General features: G+C 44.7%; 1 protein-coding gene across 1 annotated transcript in view; it reads left to right on the top strand.

The window, feature by feature from the left end:
* agbl4 (AGBL carboxypeptidase 4) overlaps positions 1 to 27,562 on the top strand; it is a 401,255-nt gene that overhangs the window by 155,762 nt on the left and 217,931 nt on the right. Inside the window, exon 4 of the mRNA XM_083767629.1 lies at positions 9,458 to 9,552. Coding sequence (XP_083623755.1) covers positions 9,458 to 9,552 — 95 coding nt within the window. The remainder of the gene's footprint in view (positions 1 to 9,457; positions 9,553 to 27,562) is intronic.

The following is a 27,562-nucleotide window of genomic DNA, read 5'->3' as shown; positions in this document are numbered from 1 at the left end:
TGCGTTCGTTGTGAGCTTGTACTGTACATCTGCATTTTTTTTAAAGATTTGCATACAATAATTGGCATGACTTTTACTTGTAACAGAGTATTTCTACATTGCAGTATACTTTTGTTTAATTAAAATATTTGAGTACTTTTACCAACACTGTATAAATGTATTTTTTTTACCCTCAGAGTTACAGTAAATGTGAATGTGTCTCTCCGCATACCTGTGCGTGTGTGTGTGTGTGTGTGTGTGTGTGTGTGTATGTGTGTGTGTGTGTGTGTGTGTGAGAGAGAGAGAGAGAGCACGTGCGTGCGTACGTGCGTGCGTGCGTGCGTGCGTGCGTGCGTGCGTGCGTGCGTGCGTGTGTGTGTGTGTGTAAGATTTCCAACACTTTCTAGAGGGCATTGAACGCAATGCAAGAACTTCTTCCATCTGGTTCTTGAATAACGAGGGAGAGGAGAGTGATACAAAGGCTGTGAATGCCTGAACCAAACAAAAGCTTTTTAAAAGACTGTCACCCTGCTATCTGATATCTGCAGGAACAGCACTGCCTTGAATAAATCTTTTTAGTGAAGGAGAGACAAGGAAATTAAAAGCTGACATTTTGAAAGGCTGCTGCCTGCCAGGGCCCCGCAGCCCCAAAGATCAATAGCTGGAATTCTTAACATTTTCCATGCATATTAGCTGGCTGTTCTGTGCAGCGTGTCAACAATGAACTGCAAACAAACAGAAAGGTACTGCAGGAATATTATAGAACGTTTTTCTAGTTTTGAGTTAGTCATGTGGGACGCGAGTTCATAGAGAGCTGTTGGAAGAGCAAAAAGACAAGTGTAGTCACTGCGTTTGTGCATGCATGAGTGCCTCTCTCTGCCTCATGCACAGCACAGGCACGTACGTACGTACATACATACATACATACATACATACATACATACATACACATACATACTTTGTGGTTTTCTGGACCCCAGAACAGACTAGCAGATGTTTACACCAGTTTAAACCGGAACTGAAAGTTGGCCATCTCATAACACTGACCTGGGATCAGTGTAATCGTGCGGTCGCATTTTTTGTTATAACTAAGTCAAATAAAGCTATAATCAAGCGCCGTAATATCGCATTTCGAGCAGATTATGAGCCATTATGCATATAAAGATGGCTTGCGGGAATTTTGGCCGTTTTTACGTGGTCGGGGTCTGTAGCTAGCTAAAAATGCTACAAACATGCTAACGTGATGCTAATGATTCGACGATTAACGTGGATTAAACAAAACTCGCCTTTCCGGCTTTGGCAGCCTGGACAAAGGTAAATTAATCTTGTTTTTATGGCTACGGCACTTAACTTGCTAACACAAAGAGCGCCATCTAGCAAAAAAAAACTAAAAACACAAAAAGTTATGTTTTGCAACTAAATCATCCAGAGACGTCTTTGGCAGTAGATTTAAAGAGCATTTATGTTAAATATTAAAACTCAGTGACGTATGACATCATTTAGTGTTTTCAGTGTTAGATAGAGGGCGCTCTTCCACAACCTGTGAGTTAATCTACAACTTCTGGATGAGAGGACAAAACAAATCCAAGCCAGTTTAGCAAAGATGAGTCACCATTTGACTCTCATTGAAACCAGGAACCAGGGAATCACGTGATGAAAAAACAGCTTCCATATACTGCAATTTTTTGAAACGCCTTTTTCTGTGTCCTCTTCCGCGTTGCACAGCATGCTTGACAAAAAAAAAACGCTAAAGCACAGAGAAAGGCTCTGTGTTTATCAATGGTCAGGGAGTCGATCGTTTTCTGTGATTACATATCTACAAGCTCTCAACACGACGCACTTTCCAGTGTGCAAGACTGTGCACAACAAATGTCAAGCTTTTTTTTACCACACTACATCCATTGGTACCCTTAGATCTCCATATACTGTATGGAGCTGACCTCATCAAACCCTGTACACTCAAGACACGCTCCATATATGGCCAGTACAGAATTAATTCCAAATGTTGATCTGACCCCGATGCCAAAGCGCCAGCACTCACCCAGCCGTCTGCTGTCACCCAGGCGGATATGTTGATCTGACACCCCATTCCAAAGCGCCAGCGCTCGACCAGCCTTTGCCGCGTGTCACTCCCCTCTCTCTTTCCTGTCTATCTACTGTTCTCTATCAATAAAGGCATAAAAAGCCCCAAAACAAACAAGGGAAAAAAGGGAAAAAATTACATTTTGTAATGTAATCCTGTAATTTTGCCATGGACCACTAGTGGTCTGTGGACCACTGGTTGAGACACAGCGCTGCACCCCTCTGGTCTTGTCGTCACCACCGTGTTGACATTATAGTCACCAGGGACCTGAACCGTACGTGTCAGCAACAACAGAAGAACAGAGAGGTCAGAGACTAAAAAGACAGGAATCATTTCAGACCAGGGGACAAGGTGAGAGGAGGGTGAGAGAATGGAGGGAGCGTTGTATTAGCCATGTCGTTGACATTGCTGACATTTGGGCGAGGGACAGCATCAGCCTGTGGCTCTGAGTGCATCCAGGTCCTCAGGGTCAAGTCCTGAAGCAGTCTTTGTATGCAGACACACACACACACACACACACACACACACACACACACACACACACACACACACACACACATTGACACGACATTGCACATAGCAGCCATGACCTCAGGCTGTCGTTCAGTGTTCACCTGTCATAGCGTTATCCCCTTCCATTACCAGCCAGGGCCCTTCTTCTCTGTCACCCAGCTTACAGGAGCTTAACGCTGGGCTGCAAGAGACAGGCCCTCACTTTAATGCCACAGGGAGCCAGCCGCCCCAAAACTGGCACAGCACCGTGTCTCTTTTTGACTGCTAAACTGTCAATGAACAGTCAAACACAGTGTGTGTGCGTGTGCGTGTTCATGCTTGTGTAGTGTATTATTTATTTATTTTGTAGTGTCATATATTTGTTTGCACATGCAGTGTACTGTATGTGCATATTCCACATAACAGTAATGTACTTATGACGTGCTCGTGTACTTGTACCGTATGTGTGTGCACGCACGTGTGTATACTGGCGGTATGTGTGACCCTGTGTACTGTACGTGGGCATAGATTTCACTATAGCTGCCTAGCTGTGTGTCGGGGAGCAGGAGATCAAAGACAGCAGGAGAGGAACAGGCAGAGCTGCCAGCAGCGATCAGCCTGCCTGCCTCTGATGGCTATGGACAGGGTTCACAGCTTTGCTCTGTTGTGGGGAAACCACAGGTTAGCCAATGTGTTTCACTGAACCACAGTGTGTTAGGCTACTGTACCTCACCTGAAAACCTTACTGTACTGTAGCATGTTTATTTTCCCCCCTTTTTTTAGCTTATTCTGTATGGCATTTTATTCCATAGCATTTTCTATGTGTGTCAAATCACTTTGTAGGAGTTGTTATTTCAACCACTGGCATTTCTGTTCATAAAATATCTTTACATATTTAATATCCATTTCTGCTAAGCAGCAAGCTATATGTGTTTAGATGAGTTTGATTTGTGATAAATTTGCCCGATTGATGAAACTTAAGTGGGAAGGAGACTTCACTTCCGCTTTATATTTTACTCATGATCAGAGCATCCGTTCTCCAGACTGTATGATGGAAGCATTTGAAAATTGCAGTCTGGCCACGCAAGACTAGTTGTGGACAGACATTGTAGCTTTGCTGTGTAAAATATATTGTATAATCTACTCTAAATTCCACCCTCCACACCACTAAAACAAAGTTAAGTATTGGTATCCCCTTTTAGCCTGTTTTCTTTAATAATTAATTTTATTGGTTCCTTCCTGGAAGCAAGACTATCTGACCACATGCTGGATCGATTAAAAGACAATGTTTGGGGCCAACCATTATCCCATCCACCAGCAGAAGCATCAGCAAGGCCATTTTAGTGCCAAGCCCTGACTGGCTGGCTGCTGTGTTTAAAAGTTAACAGAGAGGTTGTGGATACAAATTACTCAGACTGTCACCTAAAACATTGTGGGTGGAATATTTGTGGTAAACTAACTGTAAACCAAAGTTCACAATATAAATATAATAGAAAACATGATCTGGCACCCTGTTCTTCAGTGTCTTTCACTCAGCAAATGCTAAACAGTAGTTCTATTCCTATACTTGCTTTTATGTTAATGAAGTCTTATAGGTTGTCTCGACTCGTCTGGGACCTGTCTACTAACTGTTCTCAGTTAGAACAAAACAAGTGAGGCAGCGTTTAGTTATTAAGCCACACTATGTTGGAAACACCTCCAAACGATCTGAGACTTGTGCCAGCTCTGACTACTTCGGTAACAAGTCAAAAATACATTGTATTGTAGGATGGAAAACGTGTATATCTAAAACCGTTCCGTTTATATTATTTATTTAAAACAATATATAAAATAGTGAAAGTAGCCGATTTATGCAACACGTTTGTTGAGCTTGTTTATATGCCATTTTTGCCATTTTCACTACTTTTGTGCGACACTCTTGTATGATGAAGTAGGGCAATAATTTACAGAAAATGTTTAAATATGGAGATACAATGTTTCTGCACGATATTCTCCACTGTAAAAGTTTCGTACATAAATACATATTAATTAATTAATTAATTATTAATCAACACTGGAATTTTAAGTTGATTTGTTTATTCTGAAGGACTATTGTGTTGTTTGGCAGGGGTTTCCAAAGCTGGGGTTGGGAGCCCACATGGGGTTACGGAATACTGACGGTGGGGTCGCCAAATTATTTTGGGTCATCAAAAATATTTTACACACCTGAATAGAATTGAACATAATGTGTGGAATACCACCCTCTTCGAATGGTATCAACCGATAATTCCCAGTAGGTTACTTATCAAGCCGATCTTATCCACTGGCTGCATGTATAGTCTGGGAGCCTACTGGCTGCGATCGGCATTGATAAAACGAAAACTACTTTTCTCGTTTCTCAGTAGGCAGTAGACCAAAACGACCAGATTAAGGTTGGCGAACATGCGTTAAGGTTGAGACCGCGCTGCTACGTGCTTGCGGTTGAGACCGCGCTGCTACATGCTTGCGGTTATGTTTAGGTGAGGGCATGAGGAGGCTTGTCGTTTTCAGTAGGCTCCCAGCATGTGCAGTAGACCGATAAGATCGGCTTGATAAGTAACCTACTGGGAATTATCGGTTTTCACTCGAATCCGCTGGAAATGCAAGGTAAAAATGATTACAAATACATTTTAACCATGATTGTTACAAAACCTCTACCCTAGGATTAATACACCAGTAAGACGCCATAAGGGCGAGACGCCTCTGCCTGGGTGACGGCAGACTGTGAGCATTGATCAGCATATGGAATAAATTCTGTGCTGGCCATATATGGAGCATGTTTTGAGTGTACAGTGTTTGATGAGGTCAGATCAACATATGGAATGTCAGAACAGGAAGGACAGGTGGGGAGGATCAACATATGGAATGTCAGAACCGGTCAGCTCCATATATGGAGATGTAAGGGTTTGAGGTCAGATGTAGAGTTGCTGGCCGGCTCCATATATATGCAGATCTAGGTGATGATCCAGTCTTCTCCATGTATGGTTATCCAGGGTTAGATGAGGTCAGAGTCTTCATATATGTAGATGGCCATATATGGTGGCGTGATATCACGAGGCGTGACCATATATGGCAGCGTGACTAACAGACAGGAGATTCAGATATAGGATTCTTAGTAAATGCAAAAAATGCTAAGGACACATGTGCACAAACGTGCACGTATATGTGAATATAATTACCTCTGTGGTTAGGTTGGGGTCGCAAGTCAATTTCAGCATTATTTGGGGGTGAAAAGTATGGGAACCCAATAAGGAAACTAAGGGTAATGAAAAGTCTGCACAAAAGAGAACAGGGGAGTTCAGGGAAGTAAACCATGTGAATAGATTGTCATCCCATGGAAAAATGTAGTGTAATCTGCTTTTATTTCAAAGTGAGTTAAACACAAACCTGGGAGGCCATTATGGGTCGTGTTCATGTACTTCATCAATACAAATATAGCAATATAAATGTCTCCACCGGGTGTACTGGACCAAGGTTAGGTTGGCCAGGATTTATGATGATGTATTGTAGATCCAACGTGCGATAGATGCCACCAGGCTCCAGCTAATCTTCATATGTTTTGGACCTGTCCTGCCTTACAGTCTTAGTTATGGGTCATCCATATTTGATACTATTTCGGATGTATTACAGTTGCCCATAGAATCCATCCCCTATTATTTCCTTATTTTGTGTTCTTCCTGAAACCATCCCCTGGGCCCTGCCTAAATATCAATCAGACCTTGTCGCTTCTGGCAAGACGTCTTATTCTGATCCACTTGAAAATACCCTCCCTCACATTCACGTTGGATCTCCGATATAGGCTATACTTTTTAAAATTGGAAAAAAATAAATACAATGCGTAATCAGTAAAGTATGGCAGCCTTTTGTATCACATGTTGACCTCCTTACACCCCCGACTGAACCTGATTAGCTGTTACCTGACTAGCCTGGTTGTTGTTTGTGACTATGAGCTGATTTGTACTGTATTGATTGTATTGGAGTTGGGTTTTTTTCTTCTTGCGTGTGTGTTGTTGGTTTTTTGTATTTTTTGTTACTCTGTTTATTTCTGCATTTGTAAAAAAAAAATGAGTTAAACACATGTTCAGAACCTTCAGATCATGTGAAGGTTGATCTGTCTATCATTCACCTACAAGTCAGAACTGAAATCAGCATGTAAATATTTTTATTCTTTCGTTTTTATAAATCAACAACAGATGACATGAAGACAATACCCCCCCCAGAAAAGGGTCTTTATCATAGCCATCACCAATTGATTGAATATTTTATTAACAAGTTTGTAAACGTATGGCCAGTGTTAATGTGTTATTTCCGACGCGCGGTGGCAACGCAGAGACGCCTGTTCCGGAGTGCGGCTCTGATGGAGATGGTGGAGAGCTTTGACACGCTCCGTCGACATGACAGCTCAGACAGCATGGATGTTAATCTCTTCTAACTGCTCCCAACCTAATTAAATCTTCCAGGGTAGTGATCAGCATGCACACACGCATGAACACACACACACACACACACACACACACACACACACACACACACACACACACACACACACACACACACACACACACAAACACATCAGATATCTACAAAATCATGCACACAGAAATTGGGCTTTCAAATTGGTCCTTGGTGTGTGCGTATGTGCGTGCGTGCGTGCGTGCGTGCGTGCACCGTTACAACATTGTCAGAGAGACCAACCATTGTTGTGAACAGAAAAACCACAAATGTTTGGATCTTTAGTTAAACTGAGAAGTTGCAAGTACCAGATGAACAATCCAGTTAAGCACCAGAAAGCAATTGTACTACTATAGAGCCAATCACGTAAAACCCTCAGTGGTAATTTAACCCTGATAGTTAGACATTTGCACACAGTTAAATCACCAGTTAGGTTGTTGCAGTGCAGTGATGCTGAGGCATTGCACAGAGAATAGACTAGGAACCACACCATTGGCCGACAGAACAATGGGTCTCTACACAGGCCCTATTCCAAAGCTTTGGGTACAATGCCATCCTCCTTTTTGTAAGGATGAAACCACGCTGATTTGCAGCCTCTCATCTTGTTTCTGTTCCACCCACAGCCCACTTGGTGCTTGTTAGTAAGCCTTCCAGGCTGTGCCTACCTTGCTATTGAGCTCTTGTGTGTTATCAACTATCCCACTGTGTTGTCTTGTTTGTGAGAGACAGTCTTTTTTTTATGTATCCACTGCCTCGCCAAGGGAACAATGGATCCTCTCCTAATCATTTAGGCTCCAATGAAATCAGAGAGAGAGAGAGAGAGAGAGAATAACTTTCTCATGCTTTGTGCCTCTATACCCTATAGTAGTCTCACTAGTCTGTCTGTCTTCATCACACCTGCCCATCCAATCTATAGCACACCATGTCTGTCCGTCCGTCTTTGTGCCTACTCTCACACTTTTTGTGTGTGCTTATCAGTTCGTCAGCCCTATCTGTGTCTGTGTGTCTGTCTATTTGCGCTCATGCTCTGTCTGTCTGTCTGTCTGTCTGTCTGTCTGTCTGTCTGTCTGTCTGTCTGTCTGTCTGTCTGTCTGTCTGTCTGTCTGTCTGTCTGTCTGTCTGTCTGTCTGTCTGTCCCTGCTGAGTTAAACAAGCCTAACAAATAGATTGCATCCGGTAGAAACAGCCAAGCTAAAGGAAGGAGACAATCTGAATGTGTTGTGGATAATGAATGAAGAGAAAGAAAGGGAGAGAGAAGCTGTGCAGCCAGTGGAGAGAATAAGGCAGTATTTGCCTGAGGGGAAAAGGCTGAAAAGCAGCTCTTGCAACAGATGTGCGGGGCAGTAAAGTGTAATTGAAATGCCAGCAGCAATGGTCTTATCTCCCCGCTACAGGAGCCCGCTGCCAGTCTCAACATCAGTTAGATGTCATTTTACCTAAGTCTGAATCAGCCTGCCACAATCCGCAATCCCCCGTTCCTCTGATGCTAGGCAGGGGGAAGGAGGGAGTAGGGATGCGGTGGGGAGGTGTGGGGACGGAGGGAGGGTGTTGGGAGGAGAAATGGAGGGGAAGGAGGGAGTCTGTAATAGGATTTCAGTAGCACCCAGTTAACTTTCACCACCTGGACTTAGTTGGTAATTTGATATGCTCCATCAATGGGATTCATTTACTGCACCCCACCCACCTCTCGGTATTGCCATCACCATTCATTCAGTTTATTTATTTATTTATTTAGTTACTTCTGTCTGCATGTTTTTCTCACTCCTCCAGATCCTAATCATGGATCCTAGCGCTTACAAGGAGAATTTTATTTTTTTATTTTTTTGCCAGGGAAGGGAGCCCTGTCCTGACCTTGGGCTATAGGGGAACTTTAAAGCCTGCCACCTTGGTTGTTGCTGCTCTGTGAAGGCCATGGCTGAGCATCACTTTGGGCCAGCTAGGGAGCCACCATGGTGTGGTGCCAGATTAGAGGCTGGTGCTACCAGAGAGCCTTTTATCTGGGGCTTTGTACCACTACATGGGGTCATGTGAGGGACATTTACAGCTGCCTTATCTCCTCATTGTGCTGATAATCTGCCATCATTTTTGCCGTGATGCTGGTGGTGGCATTTCGAAAATCCTGTGTTGGTTTCTATTTTAGTGGTCAGGTGTGTGTGTGTGTGTGTGTGTGTGTGTGTGTGTGTGTGTGTGTGTGTGTGTGTGTGTGTGTGTGTGTGTGTGTGTGTGTGTGTGTGTGCATGCGTGCGCGCGCGCGCAGGCCGCCGTGCATGTGTGCGCAACTGTGCATGATGGGGGAAGAACATTAGTGGAGAACACAGATTAATGATATATTTTTCGCTGGTATCAAACAGTATTTGAGGTGCTGTGACGTTCACCCTTCAGCTGAGTTCTAGCTATTAATTAAAATCTTTCAATAATGTGCTTGTCTTTCAGAGGGTGATTTTCAACTTGGTAAACTTCTCCAAGACCAAGAGTCTGTACAGAGATGGCATGTCTCCAGTGGTCAAGTCTAGCAGCAGGCCCAAATGGTAGGTGGATAAAACATTTACAGACAACAACACCACACCAGCAACCACAAAAAACAACAATAATAGCATCCGCAGTAATAAGCACATTATGTTGTACTGCGATTAAAACGAATCCTGCTGCGTATTGTCAGAAAGTGCGCTTCGTTTGGCAGGTGTGAAGGCTAATTTGAATGCTGGTGCAGATGAAACAAACACATTCTAGTTTGCCATAAAACGGTGGTTTCGCTTCGCTTCCAAGCACACCGGGTTTTCGATTCACTGCAGGTGTGAATGCAATCCGCATCAAATAAAGGAAATAAAGCAAACAATCTGGCCTAACTATTACTTGAAGTATAATGTAACACTCTAGATTTCACTGTGTTTCCTGCTGCGGTTGACACAGCGTAGTGTGAACACAAACGCGGCAAATAAAAAATGCAAGAATGATGCAACTTCAGCCCCCAATCGCATCGAGTCTACTGAAGTACAAGTGTGAATACTCCAGGAAACCCCACACGGACCCCTGGGGGTCCCTGGACCCCACTTTTAGAACCACTGCAGTTTCCTCCCCAACTTTCAGAAAACTTTCAAAAAACAGTTCTTTCAGCCCCCCCCCCCTCACACACACACACACACACACACACACACACACACACACACACACACACACACACACACACACACACACACACACACACACACACACACACACACACACACACACACAGCCTAAAGACTGATGCTTTAGATTTCCAGAGTGGAAGCATCTAGGCCCATTAGCATGTGATCCGTTGGTTGGCGGCATGATGACTGTCAGAGGTAATAATGGCTGACTGACAGATGCAGAGGTGCTTGTGCGCGTAAGTGGCGCATGAGTGTCTGTGTGTGTGTGTGTGTGTGTGTGTGTGTGTGTGTGTGTGTGTGTGTGTGTGTGTGTGTGTGTGTGCGTGCGTGCACAAAGGTGTGGCAAGAGGGAATAGGGGGGGGGGTGCCTGGTGCAGTTGGGGTTGGGTGCGAGGCGTCTGCCAGACAGGCTGGTGGAGCCAGCGGGGCGAGGAGGAGGAACAGGGTGGCGTGATGAAGTGTGGCCGTCCAACAGGATCTCTGACATCTGTCATCGGCCGGTGGAGGGCATCCACGGGAACGGCAGGCATCTGCCAGCCTCGGAGCCCAGAACCCACCGCAGCACCGCCACGCACCGGTCGCAGGCTAATGGGAAGAGACAACGGGTGACATGGTAGAGAGGAGAGATGAACTGCTGTCCACGACACAACGCAACACACATGATGCAGCTGGAGCTCACTCAGTCAACTTTGCATTGGGAGTTTCTCTGTCCAGTCAGTACCACTGGCGTAACTATAGGGGGCGCAGTCGCACCGGGGCACGTGGTGTGTTGAACAAGGCGTTCTTTCTCGCTCGCCCGCTGTCTCTTTTGCTCGCTGTCTCCCAGGAATACACACGCTGTTAAGTTACACCTGTGTACAATGTGGTGCACTGGAAGGTAAAGGGGAGACACTTTATTGTGAAGGGATGTGTTGTTGTTGCTACGAAGTTGTCAAGATGACAGAGCACGGTATTGAGCAGTCAAAACAAATTAGTCATTCTGAAGTGCGATGTTATCAGAAAGTAGTAGATCACCTAGGCTACAATAACATCCTAAATGATGTTCTCAGAAAGTAGTAGATCACCTAGGCTACAATGACATCCTACATGATGCCAGGATTAAAGACATTAACAAGAAAACGAGTACACATTTTCTAATTGAGAATTTTTGAGGTGCTCTTCATGAGCCTTTTAAGCACTACAGTAATCATTATGACTCCAGACCTGTTCTGTGGATTAATATGCTCTCGTGCTACATTTACAGTGTCAGTCACGACGGGAGGTAGTGTGACATGGGGTCTGGGCTCCTTTTACCATGGTGGGCTAATACCTTGTTACGACTACTCACAACAGTGGCCATGCTACTAAAAGGCACCGATACGAGAACCACCCGAGTCTCAGAGGAACTATGTTTGAACCGTCTGCTGTTTCCAAGACTGCCGATGACTTTGTTTGTGTCCCTGCGAAGTGTTCCAGATGCTTTTAACACAGCCTCCTCTATTTGACTTTCCATCACCACAACAAAGCTCGGGCGGCTCCAAAAGTAGTAATCTTCGTCTCTGACAGTTACAGATATGGAATAAATAGAAGAAACGGCAGAGAGCACGGAGAGTCTCACCTGTCTGATCCACAAACTTGCAGGAGCATTTAAATGCTACACAGCGAGAGAGAGCGGCAGGGAGCCAGACGGGTGGATGGGCAGAGAGGGAACAACAGACAGAAAGAAAAAGATAACCAATACAAAATGGTGGAAAAAGTGGCAAAATAAATTCACTGAGACAGGTAGACAGGAGAGCTGTATTTATCAGAAGAGTCGTCAGTATTAGCTCAGGAGTTGAAGCCTTTATCTCCCCATGCAGGTGCTCCATGTCCTGGGGCCCCACCACAGTGTGGTGCTGGAGGCACTGGCTCTGCCAGTCCTGGCCCGGCGTCGGCTCGGCTGGGCGTCCCTGTGAGAGACAGCTGGCAGATTACAGCCCTGCAGGGCCTCTCGCTGCTACAGGTGGAAGGATCTATCCTCCAACCGCCCCACACACACACACACACACACACACACACACACACACACACACACACACACATGCCACCCCACCTCCAGCTTCCAGCCCCTGGAGCAGGAGACATCAGAGCAGACGGAGTGCTGTATTTATCCTCCATGATTCTGACACAGTAGCGGGATCCATGCCCACTGACAGATGACTTGAACAGAGCTGTGATGCTTGGTGGCAGGTGAATTGGGTGCATGAATGATGCCTTTCATTCCCCTCTGCCCTCCAACTCCTAACTAGATCATTCCAGATCATTCCAGGCGATAAGCATCGGACTTTGAAATGTGAAGAATGTAGAGACAGAGGCCTCTTGTCTGTCATTTGACTTGTGAAAAGTCTTTTGGATTTCATAATAGAAAATATATATTTTTTTGATAATTGCATGATATGAATGGATGAATGTACTCATGGGGTGAATCCATCAATAAACACCGGCCTGCGTGCAGGGCAGCATTGGGCTGTCATGGCGTATTACTAAGTAATACAATGAATACCTGTGTGTGTGTGTGTGTGTGTGTGTGTGTGTGTGTGTGTGTGTGTGTGTGTGTGTGTGTGTGTGTGTGTGTGTGTGTGTGTGTGTGTGTGTGTGTGTGTGTGTGTGTGTGTGTGTGCGTGTGCGTGTGAATTAACCTGACTTTTCTGATTGTATGCTAATTAAGCATGTTAAAGGCACATTGCATTAGGACTGCAGGGTGAGACCAAAGAGAAGGCGAGTGTTTGACGAAAAGCTGAAAATGAGCAGAGAGTGTCGAGAGAGAAAGACATTTTCTTGCATGAGCGTATTGAAGTGAATGGCCCTGTGGGAGACACTAGGTGCCAACCAGACTCCCTGTGGTCTGCTATTTGTTAGACTGCTAGAGCAAAGAATTACACAGCATCCTCATTTTCTGGGCTAAGCTAATTAGAAAGCCAGAGAGCGTGTTGTAATGCAGCCGGTGGTAGCTGGGGTGTGCTGGAATGGAGGGTAATGGCCAGTATGCTGATATCAGCTTCATTGAGTCAAGCAGGAGATGCTGCTGTGGAGGTTCCCATGTGGCGAGGGGGAGAACCAGAGAGTACAATATGGTGGACGAATGGTTCACGAGAGGAAGAAATAGCATGAAGAAAACCTGGAATGCACTGAAAGCACTTACAGTATGTTAATGCTTTATTGTGTTCTGGCAATAAGTCATATTTTATTGTGACATAAATAGTCTGCTATTTTAGTTATGCTTACCTTGTTTTTAATCTTCAAACAAGGCAGACGCTAGCCTGTGACACACGCACTCATTATATCCAAATAAATTTGAATCTTAGAATATTGTATAATAACCGTGGGTTGTTCTACCCTATATTAATGTGGTCTCATCACTGTCCCTTAATAATGAGCCACTTCCTCATTAGTCAGCGTGGGCAGGTGAGTAAAAATAGCTACACCTCTGACTGAGCGCACAGATGAGCAGTCTGAACCATTGAGGAAAGTGTTGCCAAACATTGCTTCTAAAGTTAGCCAACCTTAGTCAAGGGTAAATTCTTTTCTTTTTTGTTGTTGCTATATTTCCTTTTTTCATCAAATTGGTGAAAAAATAACTGAGAGAAGTGCTTTTCAAGCAGCACCGCTCAGCTCCCAAGTCAGCCAGTCGGTCAGTCAGTCAGTTAGTCAGTCAGTCTGGACAATTTTGCTTTTCTACCAAAATCCTTCGTGTGCGTGTGATGCAACAGCATAGTGAAATTCTATTTGGAGATGTCCGCAGCTCCATCAGGGTGCATGTTAGCTGTAATTGTTCTGTCAATCAGCACAGCCCCTGCCTGCTTGCTACACCGCACCTAACCCCATCACCCCCTCCACCAACATCACCACTTGTTAAGCCCTGGTTCAGGGTGTGAGGGGGAGGTGAGGTGAGTGGACTGGGGTTTATCTCTCCACTTTCACTTACGTACACATCTCTCTTCCCATCTTTTCTTTTTGCACCTTTCCCGTTTTCATATTTTGTCTCCACTTTTTTCTTTTTTACTTTTATTTGTCCCCTTTTCAAACATACCCTCTCCCTCGTACATGTGTGTTTCTTTCAATATCCATGATTGCCATCTGCCCCTGTTCGCCAATGTCTTTCTCCTCTTTTTAATGTGTACCCCATTGTTGTCTGCACCAATGTCTCCAAGACAAATCTAATCTCCTGTTTAATGTTGATTCTGATTCTGATGTGTGGTTGGAAAAGAGACATGACAGTGTGTAGAGGACTGCAGCTGTTTAGGAAAGCGGTTTTGTCACCACGGGTCCTACTGATAGGGCGACATACTTCTCTGCAGCTGGTGGGTCCTTCAGCCCTGTGAGGAACCCCTGTCTTATAGCAGTCAGTGCTGCTGCAGGGCTGTCAGGATCTACACCCGTGGTGTGTTTGACAGGATCCGGGGGATGAGGGAGGGGGCTTCTCTCTTGAGGACAGGAAGTCAGGCATTGAACAGGAGACATTTCAGCATGTAGACATGAGGCTGGCAGGAAAGGTTCACCATAGACCACTCTTTGACTGGTTCACCATAGACCACGCTTTGACTGGTTCACCATAGACCTCTGTTTGACTGGTTCACCATAGACCACTCTTTGACTGGTTCACCATAGACCTCTGTTTGACTGGTTCACCATAGACCACTCTTTGACTGGTTCACCATAGACCACTCTTTGACTGGTTCACCATAGACCACTCTTTGACTGGTTCACCATAGACCACTCTTTGACTGGTTCACCATAGACCACTCTTTGACTGGTTCACCATAGACCACTCTTTGACTGGTTCACCATAGACCACTCTTTGACTGGTTCACCATAGACCACTCTTTGACTGGTTCACCATAGACCACTCTTTGACTGGTTCACCATAGACCACTCTTTGACTGGTTCACCACCATAGACCACTCTTTGACTGCTTCCACTTTCTTCAAGACTCCTGCAGTCTCTTCCCGCTCGCCATGCCGCTGAGCCACTCGCGCAATTAACCATGTGGCATGCCTTTTAATAATAGACCTTTTAATTGACGACAAATGAAGAGTGATGTAAAATAGCTAATAGCTTGCGCTAATTAATAGGGGAATTGAATGCTTGTTAATTAAGGGCAAACAGGACAAGGACCGGCTCGGGTAATTTGAGCAATAAAACCGAGACTAACGACTCATTTCCAAACAGACGTGCTTCATAAAAACGTCAAGCGGCCCCCAGTCTGCTTTTTTAGAATACCCACAACCCGCAGTGCTCCTGTTACCTGACCCTTGACCCCCACACCCCCCACACACACACAGTAAAAAATATGTATAAACAGCACTGTCCTGGCTCCCTTCCTAAGGCTACCCAGTGGCACTTTAAGACAAATGGCACCCATATAGCATACCTCCATATTTGGGTGATAATAACATAGATTATTATTTTCCACAACAATACCAGCCATGTGTCTCAATAGTATACTACGATGTGCAGCATGCAATATATTGGAATGAATCAGATCCCTGTGCGATGATTATTGCTATTAGTATTTAGTACCTATGAGTGTGTCCCCTGGCCTTGTCTCCCTGTGGTCATAACTCATGGGCCTCAAGCTACAGTATATACTAGGCTGAAATTCATATTCAGCAGTGGCTTCAAATGACGCCAAAGTTCTCCTCTTCAAAGACAGGCTAGGATGTTAAAGGTACTTTGTGTTTACCAGGGTATTTTTTTATTACACCTGTACAGTGGCTCTGAACCCTATCTCGCTGCCTGGGCGCCCGTGTGTTTAATTTAAAAGAGAGAGAGAGAGAGAGAGAGAGATTATATTCTAAATTGTCTGTTGGCCCCTGCATGCAGTGTGAACCATAGTAGTATTCATTTGAAAGTATATGGATTTCATATAAGATTTTTAGATTAAAAATGAACAAGAAAAAACAAATCAGCAGACAATATGATTCTCGTCCTCTGTCAACATTGTCTCAGCGATAAGGCATGCAGACAAAAATCTTTTAATAAAACCTGAACCCCAGTGTGAGACACAGTGGCACCTAATTGTCTGTCACCAGTTCAGCCAGCGAGAGGAAATGGAGAGGGCTCGGAATCTAAGTGAATATTTTGAAGGAGAAAAGACTTCATGTTGTAGCAAAGCCAGCCGGGTGACACCAATCCCAAATCTGAAATGGCGCTCCTGTACTGGGGGCAATTACTTCCATTTCCCTCACCTAGCTCTGGCAGGCTTTAAAGATCGGTGAGAGGAAAGTGATTACCAAGTTCTATTTCATTAGATTAAAATGACACCTCTTTTCCATTTCCAGTTTTGCCCATTCCATCTGGGAGTCTTTATTCTCCTGTGTGTGCCATCAGGACAAATAGGCGAGAGAGAGAGAGAGAGAGAGAGAGAGAGAGAGAGAGAGAGAGAGAGAGAGAGAGAGAGAGAGGGAGGCACCAATCGGAACCATCTACAGCACGCACAGCTTCCTTGTTCACAGAAACTCATTAGCATGCCGCAAGAGGAAGTGAAAGAGGATTATATGAGAGAAATAATGGGACAAAATGTAACAAATAGATTAATAATAATCTTCCAGATGGGGATAAGGCATGTGTGTGTGTGTGTGTGTGTGTGTGTGTGTGTGTGTGTGTGTGTGTGTGTGTGTGTGTGTGTGTGTGTGTGTGTGTGTGTGTGTGTGTGTGTGTGTGTGTGTGTGTGTGTGTGTGTGTGTGTGTGTGTGTGTGTGTGTGTGTGTGTGCGCGTGCGTGCGCGAGGTGTGGTTGGGAATATGTGTGCATATATGCCTGCAGAGATAGAACCAAGAAGAGGGAATGAAAGAAAGAAAAGAAAGGGGGTGGGGGTTAGAACAAGCTGCTGGAGTATTGTGGTGGAGAGACAGCTTGCTCCTGGCTCTCCATTCAACCCGCAAATGACTTACCTGGACAGTTATATGTTTGCCTGGAGGAGAATTAAAAAGCCACTTCATTTTCCCCTTTTTAGATGCTGGGTACTGGTGTCAGTGCAGCCCTCCCTGAAAGCACTCTAATCTAAATGCTTTTGTCAGGGGAGATTTGGTAGATTGCAGCAGGCAGGGGTACAAATTGGTTGTGTCATCTTATAATGAACTAGGTGAGGCGTTGCAGTTTTTCTGCAGCCAACAGTCCCCTGCTGATTACTGTACTGTAAGTCTGTGGCTGTTTGTAGCAATGTCAGGTGGGCACCACACTACCCAGCCCCACCCCGACACATTGTACCTGCCACGTAAATGTTGCCAAAGACCAACACAATGTTTCCTGGAAGTAAAGAGAGCATTGTGCAGAATTAATCTTTCGATAAGTTGGCGTAAAAGTACTTTCTATATTGCTGGGTGCCTTAATGCAGGATTTGCATTTTCTGTTGTTGCCAAATCTGTGAGCTGTACAGAACAGTATGAGGGTTATTTGGAGTTGAGGCTTGGCTATTGGTTCTGTGGCTCTTATTGGGTGTGCTCAGCACGGTGGAGGGTTGACCCCATGACCTTGGATAAAGGATTATGGGTATCTCAGCGATTCCACAAAGCTGTACTGTCAGGCGCTGACGGGACACATTAGGGCACTGTGAAGGCCTGGGTGATATCTGCATTCTGCCCAACGCAGGACTTTCTCCCTCCCTGCCTCCATCTTATCTCTCTCCCTCTCTGCCTCTCTCTCTCTCTCTCTCTCTCTCTCTCTCTCTCTCTCTCTCTCTCTCTCTCTCTCTCTCTCTCTCTCTCTCTCTCTCACCCACAACCAACCCCCATCCCTCTCTCCATGTGGTGTGTCAGAGAGTGCACAGTGAAATCCTTACTGTTAATTTAACTCTGAACAGTGTACAACACTTTTCCAAACATTGAGGATTTTACTGTGTGGTGAATTCAAACAACTCAGCCGTAAGTCAACAGCTGTACTGTACGAAGGACGCTCCAATAACACAGATGCTTCAGCAGGGCTTTAGTAGTACTGTATCTGCAGCTGCCAGACCATTCTCCTCCATCTTTTGAAGATAGACCCTTGAAGAAATCCTCCTTGTCCCCTAATTGCATTTGCCCAATGCCCATTATAAGGGGCCGAATGGGATATAATTCACCTTATCTCTCATATACAGTATAATACTGAAAACTCATCACATACTACAAACAATTACACCTCTCGAAATTGACAGTCAACATGGTCCTCCACTCAAAGCTCGTCTCGGACCCCTGCCCCATCAGTATGTAGCCTCATGCACAAGGCAGCGTATGCTCTCTCCCCTACGCTTCTCCCTGAGTCTTCACTAACTGCTGCATGTCTAGCCACCAATCGAGCTCAAGCTTCTGAAGTTTGCACAATCCTCATTTGGCCTAATCACCAGGGGATGTGTCCACCTCCTACCTACAGGGAAGTTGACCATCTGACTTCCTGTTGCAGCCAGAACAACTTGGAGCTCAATGCTGTAGACTGTAGAGATGGAGGATATGGCACTGACCATGGTTTTATGAGCGCAACGTTCCCATCACTCTTGAACTTGAACACTTTAGCACATGGTTGAGCATGTAAAAAATATAGAAAAAACATGATATTTTTCCTTGTCTCTGTAGGGAGTCATCCTTAAAATGTCACCACCCTGTTTTTTTTAGATCACAGCACCTGCAACCAACCTTGTACTAAGGACAAAGGCGCAACAGTCTGCCCTGGACTATAAGTATACACAAGGTGGTCACATATTTTGGCAGGTCAACAATCTCAGTGTAACTGTGCCATGCTAGAAGACAGAGGCGGTGAGGAGGCAAACATTTAAGTATTGGAAAGAGGGATTAAACTCCATCAGCAGGTACTTTACCCGTGCGCTTCCTGGGTGCCCTACATCAGTTATCCTAAGCAGGCATCTATTAAAGCACTTTAGTGTATATCCCAGTAGTCCATGTGTGAATGTGCCAGAGTAAGACAGGCGTCATTAATCCAAGCGCAGAACAGAACAGAAGGGGGCGGGGTTATAGTACTTGATGCGTACTGGCACAAAGGACTGACCATAATACCCCATTGGGGTTAATTCAGGGGAAAAATACTTTGCACATAATTACCAACCTACATTTAATGTTACAAGATATGGCAGTGCTGCCACAATTATAGCAAAAAAGGAATAAGATATGCACAGTGACATCCCCACAGTTGCTGCATGGACTTGAGAAAGCCCGGACGGGCGAAATATTGTTGTTATAGTATCGTGTGTGGACATTCCATTTTTTCTACAATTACAGCCAACTGAGATCAGATGCTCTTTGGAGCGGTTTATCAAATGACATAAACATTTCATTTCCTCTGTAGAGACACCATAGAGTAACTATTTCAGGCAGACTTAAAAAAAAACTTTCTATATTTACTCTTTTGCTGGTCCATGCTTAACATAATGGTTATGTTATGTTATGTTATGTTCATTATTCCATTATTAAATGGTCCCCCAGGGATTAAATGGAACAGCTGACATTTTATGAATGGCTTTTTCAGCATGCGTAAATTGAAAGCGTAAATTCCAGTGTACAGTAGTGCACGCTCCGCCTTACGTGGCAGCATGCCGCAGATTCCTCCAGAGCAGTGCATACTGTATATGATGCATAACTACAAACTTTGATGTGGCTTTGTGTACCGAGGCGTCTGTGACTTTGGAGCTGCTGCTACAGAGCCGTGTGACCTGCGGCAGCAGGGAAAATTAAGTCTTCATCACGTGTTGGCAAGGCATCAAAATGTTGTGTGGTGACATTAGACCAGAGCTCTGGAGGGTCCTACATCAACAACATGGATCAGATTGATTTGCACCTCTTGACTTCAACACACTGGATTAAGTTGCCCCCAGTGTCAAGAATTAGAGGAGACCCTTCAAGGTTCCCCAGATTCGCTACAGCCACACAGCTGTGATGATATAGAAAACAGCATCAACATCAGTATGGGTTACTACATGACCTCGATGCACTGCAATGTGCTTTATGCTTTTGATGTTGACACCAACAGATGGTTCAAGCCCAAAGGACTGTTCCAGAGGCGCGGTTCAGCCATTCAGCCTCTGCCAGTGTCTTGGGGAAGGTACAGAAAATGGATAAAAATAACAAAAGTCTTGCATAATAGTGCCTCAGGACACAATGCTTACAGACTTAGAGCAAACTGGACCTGGTGGTTAGCTTTTTCTGTCTACACCAAATGTCTTGAAATGTCAGAAATAGTGCAAAGTTTCCTAATGTTCCCCCCAGACTATGACTGCAGCGACTGCTGTAGTTCAGGTGGTTAAGTACAGATTGAGACAGTTTCACACAAAACACCTGAATGAAAATGTTTTAATCACAATGCGACAAGTGAATGAAAGACTGTTTGGTTGATCTAATACAATGGGTTTTTTTAGACTTGTAAAATCAGCAGTTTCATGTAGAAACCCTTTTAGTTGTTGTTCCTCAAACATGTTTGCATTGTCTTATTGACATTACCATTGTTGTAGTATTGTCATAAATGCTGAATGTGCAGTATTGTTCTGAATGTTGACCGGAATTAAATGTACGTAGTTCTCATTATTGAAATGTATTCCTTGAGAATTGATGTTTCAGGTTTATTTGTTTAAATCATTGGCATTCTCTTATTGATTGACATTACCATTTTCAGCATGTTTTTAAATGCTGAATATGCAGTACTGAATTTTTTGGATGATGGCCTGAATGAAGTTTCAGATTCATCATTTGATACATCTGCGTTTGCACAGTTATCTAGGCTGTGAACATGGGCTCCCTCTACCACGCCCCAAAATGAGCTTATGCTTCCTTCAATGCATGAGCTCAGCAGTGAGCAGGCTGCTACTTATCCCTACTGTATTCTTAACACATTTGATGCTATCGACGGGTATACTCATCCTATAAATAAATTACGAGAGGTGCTCATGGCGAGTAGGCTCATCTTAAGGCATTTCACCCATTTAGACCTGACGTCGAAATAAATAAAAAGTCTTCTGAAAGAATATATATTCAAAGATTTGTGCCACATTTTCACGAATTTTCAAAAATAGCAGACCTACAAGCTCATAGCGCACCACCGAGTGGCGCGCTATGAGCTTGTGGATCTGCTATTTTTCAATAGCTAAAGTATAACATAATGCTTAGTTAAAACACCAAAACGGGTTCCCGTCCAGAATGGGTTAATATCGCTATAAGAAAGCCTCGCTGTGTTTCCTTTTTGGAAGCTACTGTAGGGCCTCGCCTGCACTGCTTCTGTGACAAACTCCATTAGCTTCTGTATTAGCCACGGACTTTGCACGCTCTTTTATAGGAAACTACGGCCCTGTCCATGGTTTTGAACAGATCGCCAATGTTCAGATGTCATTTCTGATTATCTGGTGATCGTGTTTGGAACATGTTTGGCGCAAGGATGGTCCTCATTTTAGCTCGCTAGCAGTGACGCTATTACTTTAGCATCCAAGATGGCATCGAAAACCAGACACGCATCATAGTAGAATTGCTTCTCATCACCTGGCACCCAAGCGCTACCTATTTTGTCCACCAGGTGGCGCTCATTGTGTTAAGCGGGCATATTGATGTGAGGCACGCAGTGCACGGGATTGACAATATCCTGGGGCACATGTGTGTTCGGTATTTTGGGGACTGGCTGTGCAGTAGAGTAGTCCTTTGTAAATCAACAATACAATTTTGGTGTAATTGAGGATCGCAATTTGTGATGTCTGCCACCTGCCTGCTTGGACCTGCTCACCAGCATCATGTGCTATTTTCATCTCTTGTTTTGTCTCCAAAATCACACAAAGCTGTTTTATATACAGTATATTGTGCTTGTGTGTTATACTTTGTAATGAATCCCTCAAGCTGGGAAAAACATATTTTGTCATGTTTTTATGCATCCTATCCCACTTGTGACAATGGTAAAATGGTTATATCCAACAGCACTGTGTCATAAATGAAAATATTGAAGGCACAATATCCATATTGTTTTGTCCTTCATTAAAGCTTATTGGTTAGATAGATTGTTACACATACTGGCAGGTTGTGCTCGGCATTGTTGATCCATTTCTTATTTGTACGGTGCTTATAGTGTTAGCATTGATGGAGAGTGCAGCGGACTGTCCAGGGAATTTTATCTTTCATACTTTCGTACTGAAAGCATCCTCAGAGTGTACCAGACCCATTTTTATAGACAACATTTCTCCTGGACAGATTACACATACAGATACACGTGGACACAAAAAAATGACCTCCTAGGAAACCAGACATCTGCTCCGGCTCCACTGTGGATCATGGTGGACCCTGTGGGTGGCCTGTCTGTGTAGTTTATTTAGCAACTATGGATTGGGTTTGTGAACTGGGCTCTACATTGACAAGCTCGTCATAGGACCGGTGCCAGACATGTTAACTGTATTTGTTATTTCCAGCCAAGATTATTTCACATCCTCTGCTCTTAGTGGTGCCGTAGATTTGTTGTTTGACTCTGCATCTCCCGCACAAGGAAATCAGTTTGCTCTGTGTACCGGTATCTACTGTCTGAGCACAGTGGGCTGCTTTTAAAGTAGAGATGCGATGCAAGACTGCAGAGTGCAGACTAGCCAACACCAACTCAGGACTTTTGGATTTGCTGCCCTCCACTCCCTCCTATTCCAGTATCAGTCAGAGTCCAGACCTCTGTAGTGTTACGTTGCTAGATCCTGATACGTTGCTGATACAATGTGCAGCCAGCCTCAACTTTCTCTCTCTGACCTTGTCCATGACCTGCATGGGAACCCGTGTGACATCAAGTGCCATTCCTAACATTCTTGAGTGTATTCCATCCAGTGCCTTTTCCTTCTGTACTTTGAGTGTCCATTTCTCAGACCTGTACGAACAGCCGCCTCTTGAGGTCATCTATGTCAGTAAAGAAAAGCATTAATTTGATTGGCCATGACTGAATAATGACAATTATATTCAGCCTAATCCAGCCCTCTGTGCCGTTGGTAATCCACCCTAGCCTGGCTCCAGCCCTGAATCACTGGCCACGCCCATTAAGAAAATATGTTCTGGCGATTCAGGTCTGGAGTCTCTGCCTACGGCGGTGTTAGTGTCGTTCGAAAATCCGATCACAGCAGCTGATTGGCCATCAGCCCCGTCACTCGACAGCGTCAGACAACAAACATGGCTGCCCCCACTGCGATGACTCACAACCGTATCAATCTGGCTATTAAATCGGCGTATGATAAATAGTTTCTTTACAGAAACGACAGGTTTTATAAACATCATCATCCGACATATTTTACTGCTTTTGTTTACATGATAGTAGCGCTCGTTGGCTGTCGTATGTTTGGTTAGCAAACGGGTTAGCCATAGCCTCATGATTGACAACAACGTCATCTGCTTTCCTATTATTCTGATTGGTTGGTATGATCCAATCACCGAAGACTGCCCATCCCATAAACTGCTGCCGTGGGGAGGGCTTTCAGTCTGAATAATGAAGTGAAACTAAATGAAAATTCAGACTGAGTGTCACACTAAATCCACCCATCTCTGGGCCCAAAACACAAAAGTTCATTGACGCACCAGTGACACTTCAGGCCAGTTTGCCCGTCTCCCCAAAATAGGGGGACACATAGTAGAAAGGGACACAAATGAACCTTTAACACACACACACGCACGCACGCACGGACTCACGCACGCATGCATTTGAACATCCTTGAAGAGTCTTTATTATGTCCATTTATTTGTCTCTATTCAATACAGTTTTTCTGTGTGTTTCTTTGTCAAAATTGTCAAGATGTGCTTTTTAGGGGACTATATTTGTTTTTTATTTAAATGGGTATGCTCTGCGTCTTGCTCTGTGTCAGAGATGTGAGGGCTGAAATGGAGTGTGAAGTTTGTGGGATTGGACTGTCTCAAAAATCACAACTGTGATTTAATTACTGCAGAGAGAGAGAGATATAGGGTGTTAAGGCGGAACCTCATTCAGTGCAATGCACAGAACCAAAGGATGCCAGGTTTATCGCACATAAATGTCTTAGTATAAATTGTTGTTGTGTTTTGTTTACCTGGATTGCACAAAATGTCATGCTTATCAAAACATTTTAAAATTGTATTCTTTTCCCAATTATCAGCAGACACTCATATGAGTTGTCTAAAAGTGTGCGCGTGTGTGCGTGCGTCGTGCGTGCGTGCGTGCGTGTCCGTGTGTACGTATGTCTGTGTGTGCTTGTACATGATTGTATGTGCATGCACAGCACGCGTGTCTGTGTATATTAGTGCTTGCATGTGCATGCGCGCGCCTATTTACACTAGTGAGTGTTTGTGTTTGTTTGAGACGCTACAGGACAGTGTGGGATCGGTGCGAATGTGAGGAAACGGCTCATCTGAATATGGGTGGTCCCATCTGGCGGTGGTTGGCTCTGGCCCTCCGTAATTTGGTAAGCAGCTAAGCATCTGGGGCCGCTAATGAAACTAAAGGCACAGGAAAGACCGCGGGCTACCGCAGGCTGCCTCTGGCTGTCAGGGACCGATGGAGGGAGGGAGAGGATGGCAGGAAGAGTGGAAGAATGGATGGAGGGAGATGTGGGCCAGCAGGAAAGGAGTGTGCTGAGAATATCAAATGTCTTAAAGAGATCTAGATGGTTCCTGAGAGAGAGTGGGCGAGGAAGCCAAGTAGGCCATTAGAAATACTCAGCCATAAAATGAAGACAGTGGTGTCTTTATATGTGGCCCATTACCTCAGACGTTCATGCAGAGATTGCTGCACTATATTCCACTATAATGAACAATAGAACGAGGCAGCCGCATACAGTAGGAATGATAGGATAGCACCGTAAAAAGAAAGGGGGGAATATAATATAATATGTTGCGTTACACATCCTAACCCTAACCTAAAGTTTTGGATTTGTTGGTGGGACACACCTTAGCCATCTAAGGTGTGTCCCACCAAGATCTTCTCTACTCTCCTCGATCATCATTCTTGACCGATTCTCTAAAATCCTCAATGTCAGCGTTCATCCATTTGAAACTCTGGGAGTGCACAACATTTTGTATCGAAGTGCACCCGTTATATTTGTACACTCCCAGAGTTAAATGAACACGATGATTTCACTGTGTGTATACCAGCTGCCCGCTGCCCCGCCTCCCTTTATCTTCCCTCCAATAAAGTGGTCAGCCATGGGCTGCTGTGCTGTGTCCATGCTATAGCCGCTGCTGGTGGATTACTTAGGGAATGGAAAGGTACAGGCCCCTTTCTCTTAAACTTTATTATTATGGCCCCTTTATTTCTCTCTCAGCCTGATTTCCCAGTGGAAATGAAATGAAAAAGCAATCGGTTCTCCTTTTTATTACTGTCATCTTTGTTTTCTGGCCCGGAGAGTGAGATTGCCTGTAGCCTCGGCGAGGACACAGAGTTGCACTTTTACATCGTCGCACCCCCACAGCCACCATCCCCCACCCTTCCACCCCCTCACTCCGCTACCCACACACCTCGTCTTAAGTCATGGGAAAGAAACACAATATTGAGAGAAACCAACACGTGGTGAGATAAAAAAAAAATTACCCATCAGTGTTAGCGTGTGTGAAATGGAGGTAGTGGGGGGCCTAGGGGGAGGGCAGGCTAGGCTGACACATGGCTCGTGAACCCACAGAGGGGTGGCAGCTGCCAGTTGTTTATGATGGGATGAGTCAGTGTCGGCCAGCGGCCTTGGCTATCTGCCACCTCCCCCGGGTCCTGCAGTCGACGTTTTAGAAGAGATTAGGACCACCGACTGACTGAGCTGGGGAGAGAGAAGGAAGGATAGGGAGACACGGGAGGGAGGGAGGAGAAAGAGAAGTCCTCCGAGGTCTCTCCTATCCCCGTAGAGACAGGCCGACAGGGGTATGAGACTCCTCGTGCAGAGCGCCTCAAATCATTTATTCATCGCCTTCATTAAGAGGGAATTACAAGGCTGCTTAAGGACCCCCAGGTCGCCCACTGCTCTCACTTACTGCTATTCTTAAGGAAAGCCTCCAGTCGCCCCCAACTCTCAGCTGTTTACAGCTGGGAACAAGTGTTCTCCACCGAAGGACGACTTTTTGGCAGTCCTCCCTGCTGCCTTCGTAAACAAAAAGAGAATAGACACTTTTAGACAGGGGTGACCTCCCATCATCTTACGACAGGAGAGAAAAAATAGGTTGGATTTTTCCAAATCCTCTAGACTTGCAGGCAATGTTTAGCTCAACTAGACACTGGTGACAATCAATGTCAGTTGTTCTCTGTGTCGCGGAAGTTTTTCTCTATGGAGAATAACATTGGGTCATTTCATATACAGTAAGCATTGTGGTCCAAAAATAAACAAACTGTCTTTTCGATATTGTCGATTTCTCCCTGTCAGTTGATGATGAAGCATCAACTTACATAGAAGTGAAACCGCCAGGATCATTTGTCTATTTTTGGAACTTATTTGTTATTTGAAGTAGGCTTGTTAGTGGCCATTCTCGCAACTGCTCAATAGCAACTACAGTTAGATGTCGCCAGACGTTTCAGTCGGTGGAGATTGTCTGGCAACGCAAGACAACATACAACACAGTAATCTTGTACAATGTTAAAATGTTGCTTCATCGAGATTGCTTTAAGATGTTTTTTCAGCACAGTATAGAACAAGGCTACACATTTTTATTTTATTTTAGCCATTGTACTGGCAGTAATGAAATATAATGATGCTGGATGATTTTTTGTAATTGTCATAATTACTGTACACTATTATATACGCTACAAATTTGAGACTGTAGACAATAACCTCCATTAGCAGCCAATGCCAGCCTCTATGCTACAGTATATCCTGCCTATCGCTTCTAACTTTGGCTAGCAGACATCACAGCACAACAGTGATTGTCCTCTGGACCTTCACATGTGTAATTATAACTCGGAAAGATAATTAAGGAGGCGGAGAGGGAGACAGATCCCGTCATTTAGTGAACAATGCTGTCCAATCTACTCATGTTGATAGTCCCTCCTGAATTGCCTGTCTGACATGTCAGGCAATCATGCAGCCAAAGCTCTAACCTGGGTTTGAAAACAATCACTGCTGTTTCCCAAAAAGCTATGGTGGTGAATGTCAACACACAGAACATCTTTTCTCTTTCAGAGTTAAATTATCGCTGAGGATATGGTACTATGCAACTGATTATGCATGCTGATTATGTCACTCCACCACCACTCCGTTCCGCGGCAGTGTCGGTACGTTCGGTGGCCGCCGCTCCAGACGCCGCAACAGCCGGTTGGCCCGACATGCGTTGCGTCATGATTGAGGTTAGGGTTAGGGTTTGGGGTAGAGTGTCGGCGTCGCTGGTTAAAACTCAGCCGTGACTCCTGAAATGCGTTAGTCCGCCATGCGTTGCGTCGTGCTTGCTGTTAGGGTTAGGGTTTGGGGTAGGGTGTTGGACTGATGCCGTCGAGAATTCAATTTCTCCATTTGCAATTCAATGTA

This window comes from Protomyctophum parallelum, assembly GCF_964188405.1.
Source record: "Protomyctophum parallelum genome assembly, chromosome: 6".
In the NCBI taxonomy this organism is placed as follows: Eukaryota; Metazoa; Chordata; class Actinopteri; order Myctophiformes; family Myctophidae; genus Protomyctophum; species Protomyctophum parallelum.
Note: the sequence above shows the minus strand (reverse complement) of the source record. Positions and strands in the feature narration are given on the sequence as shown.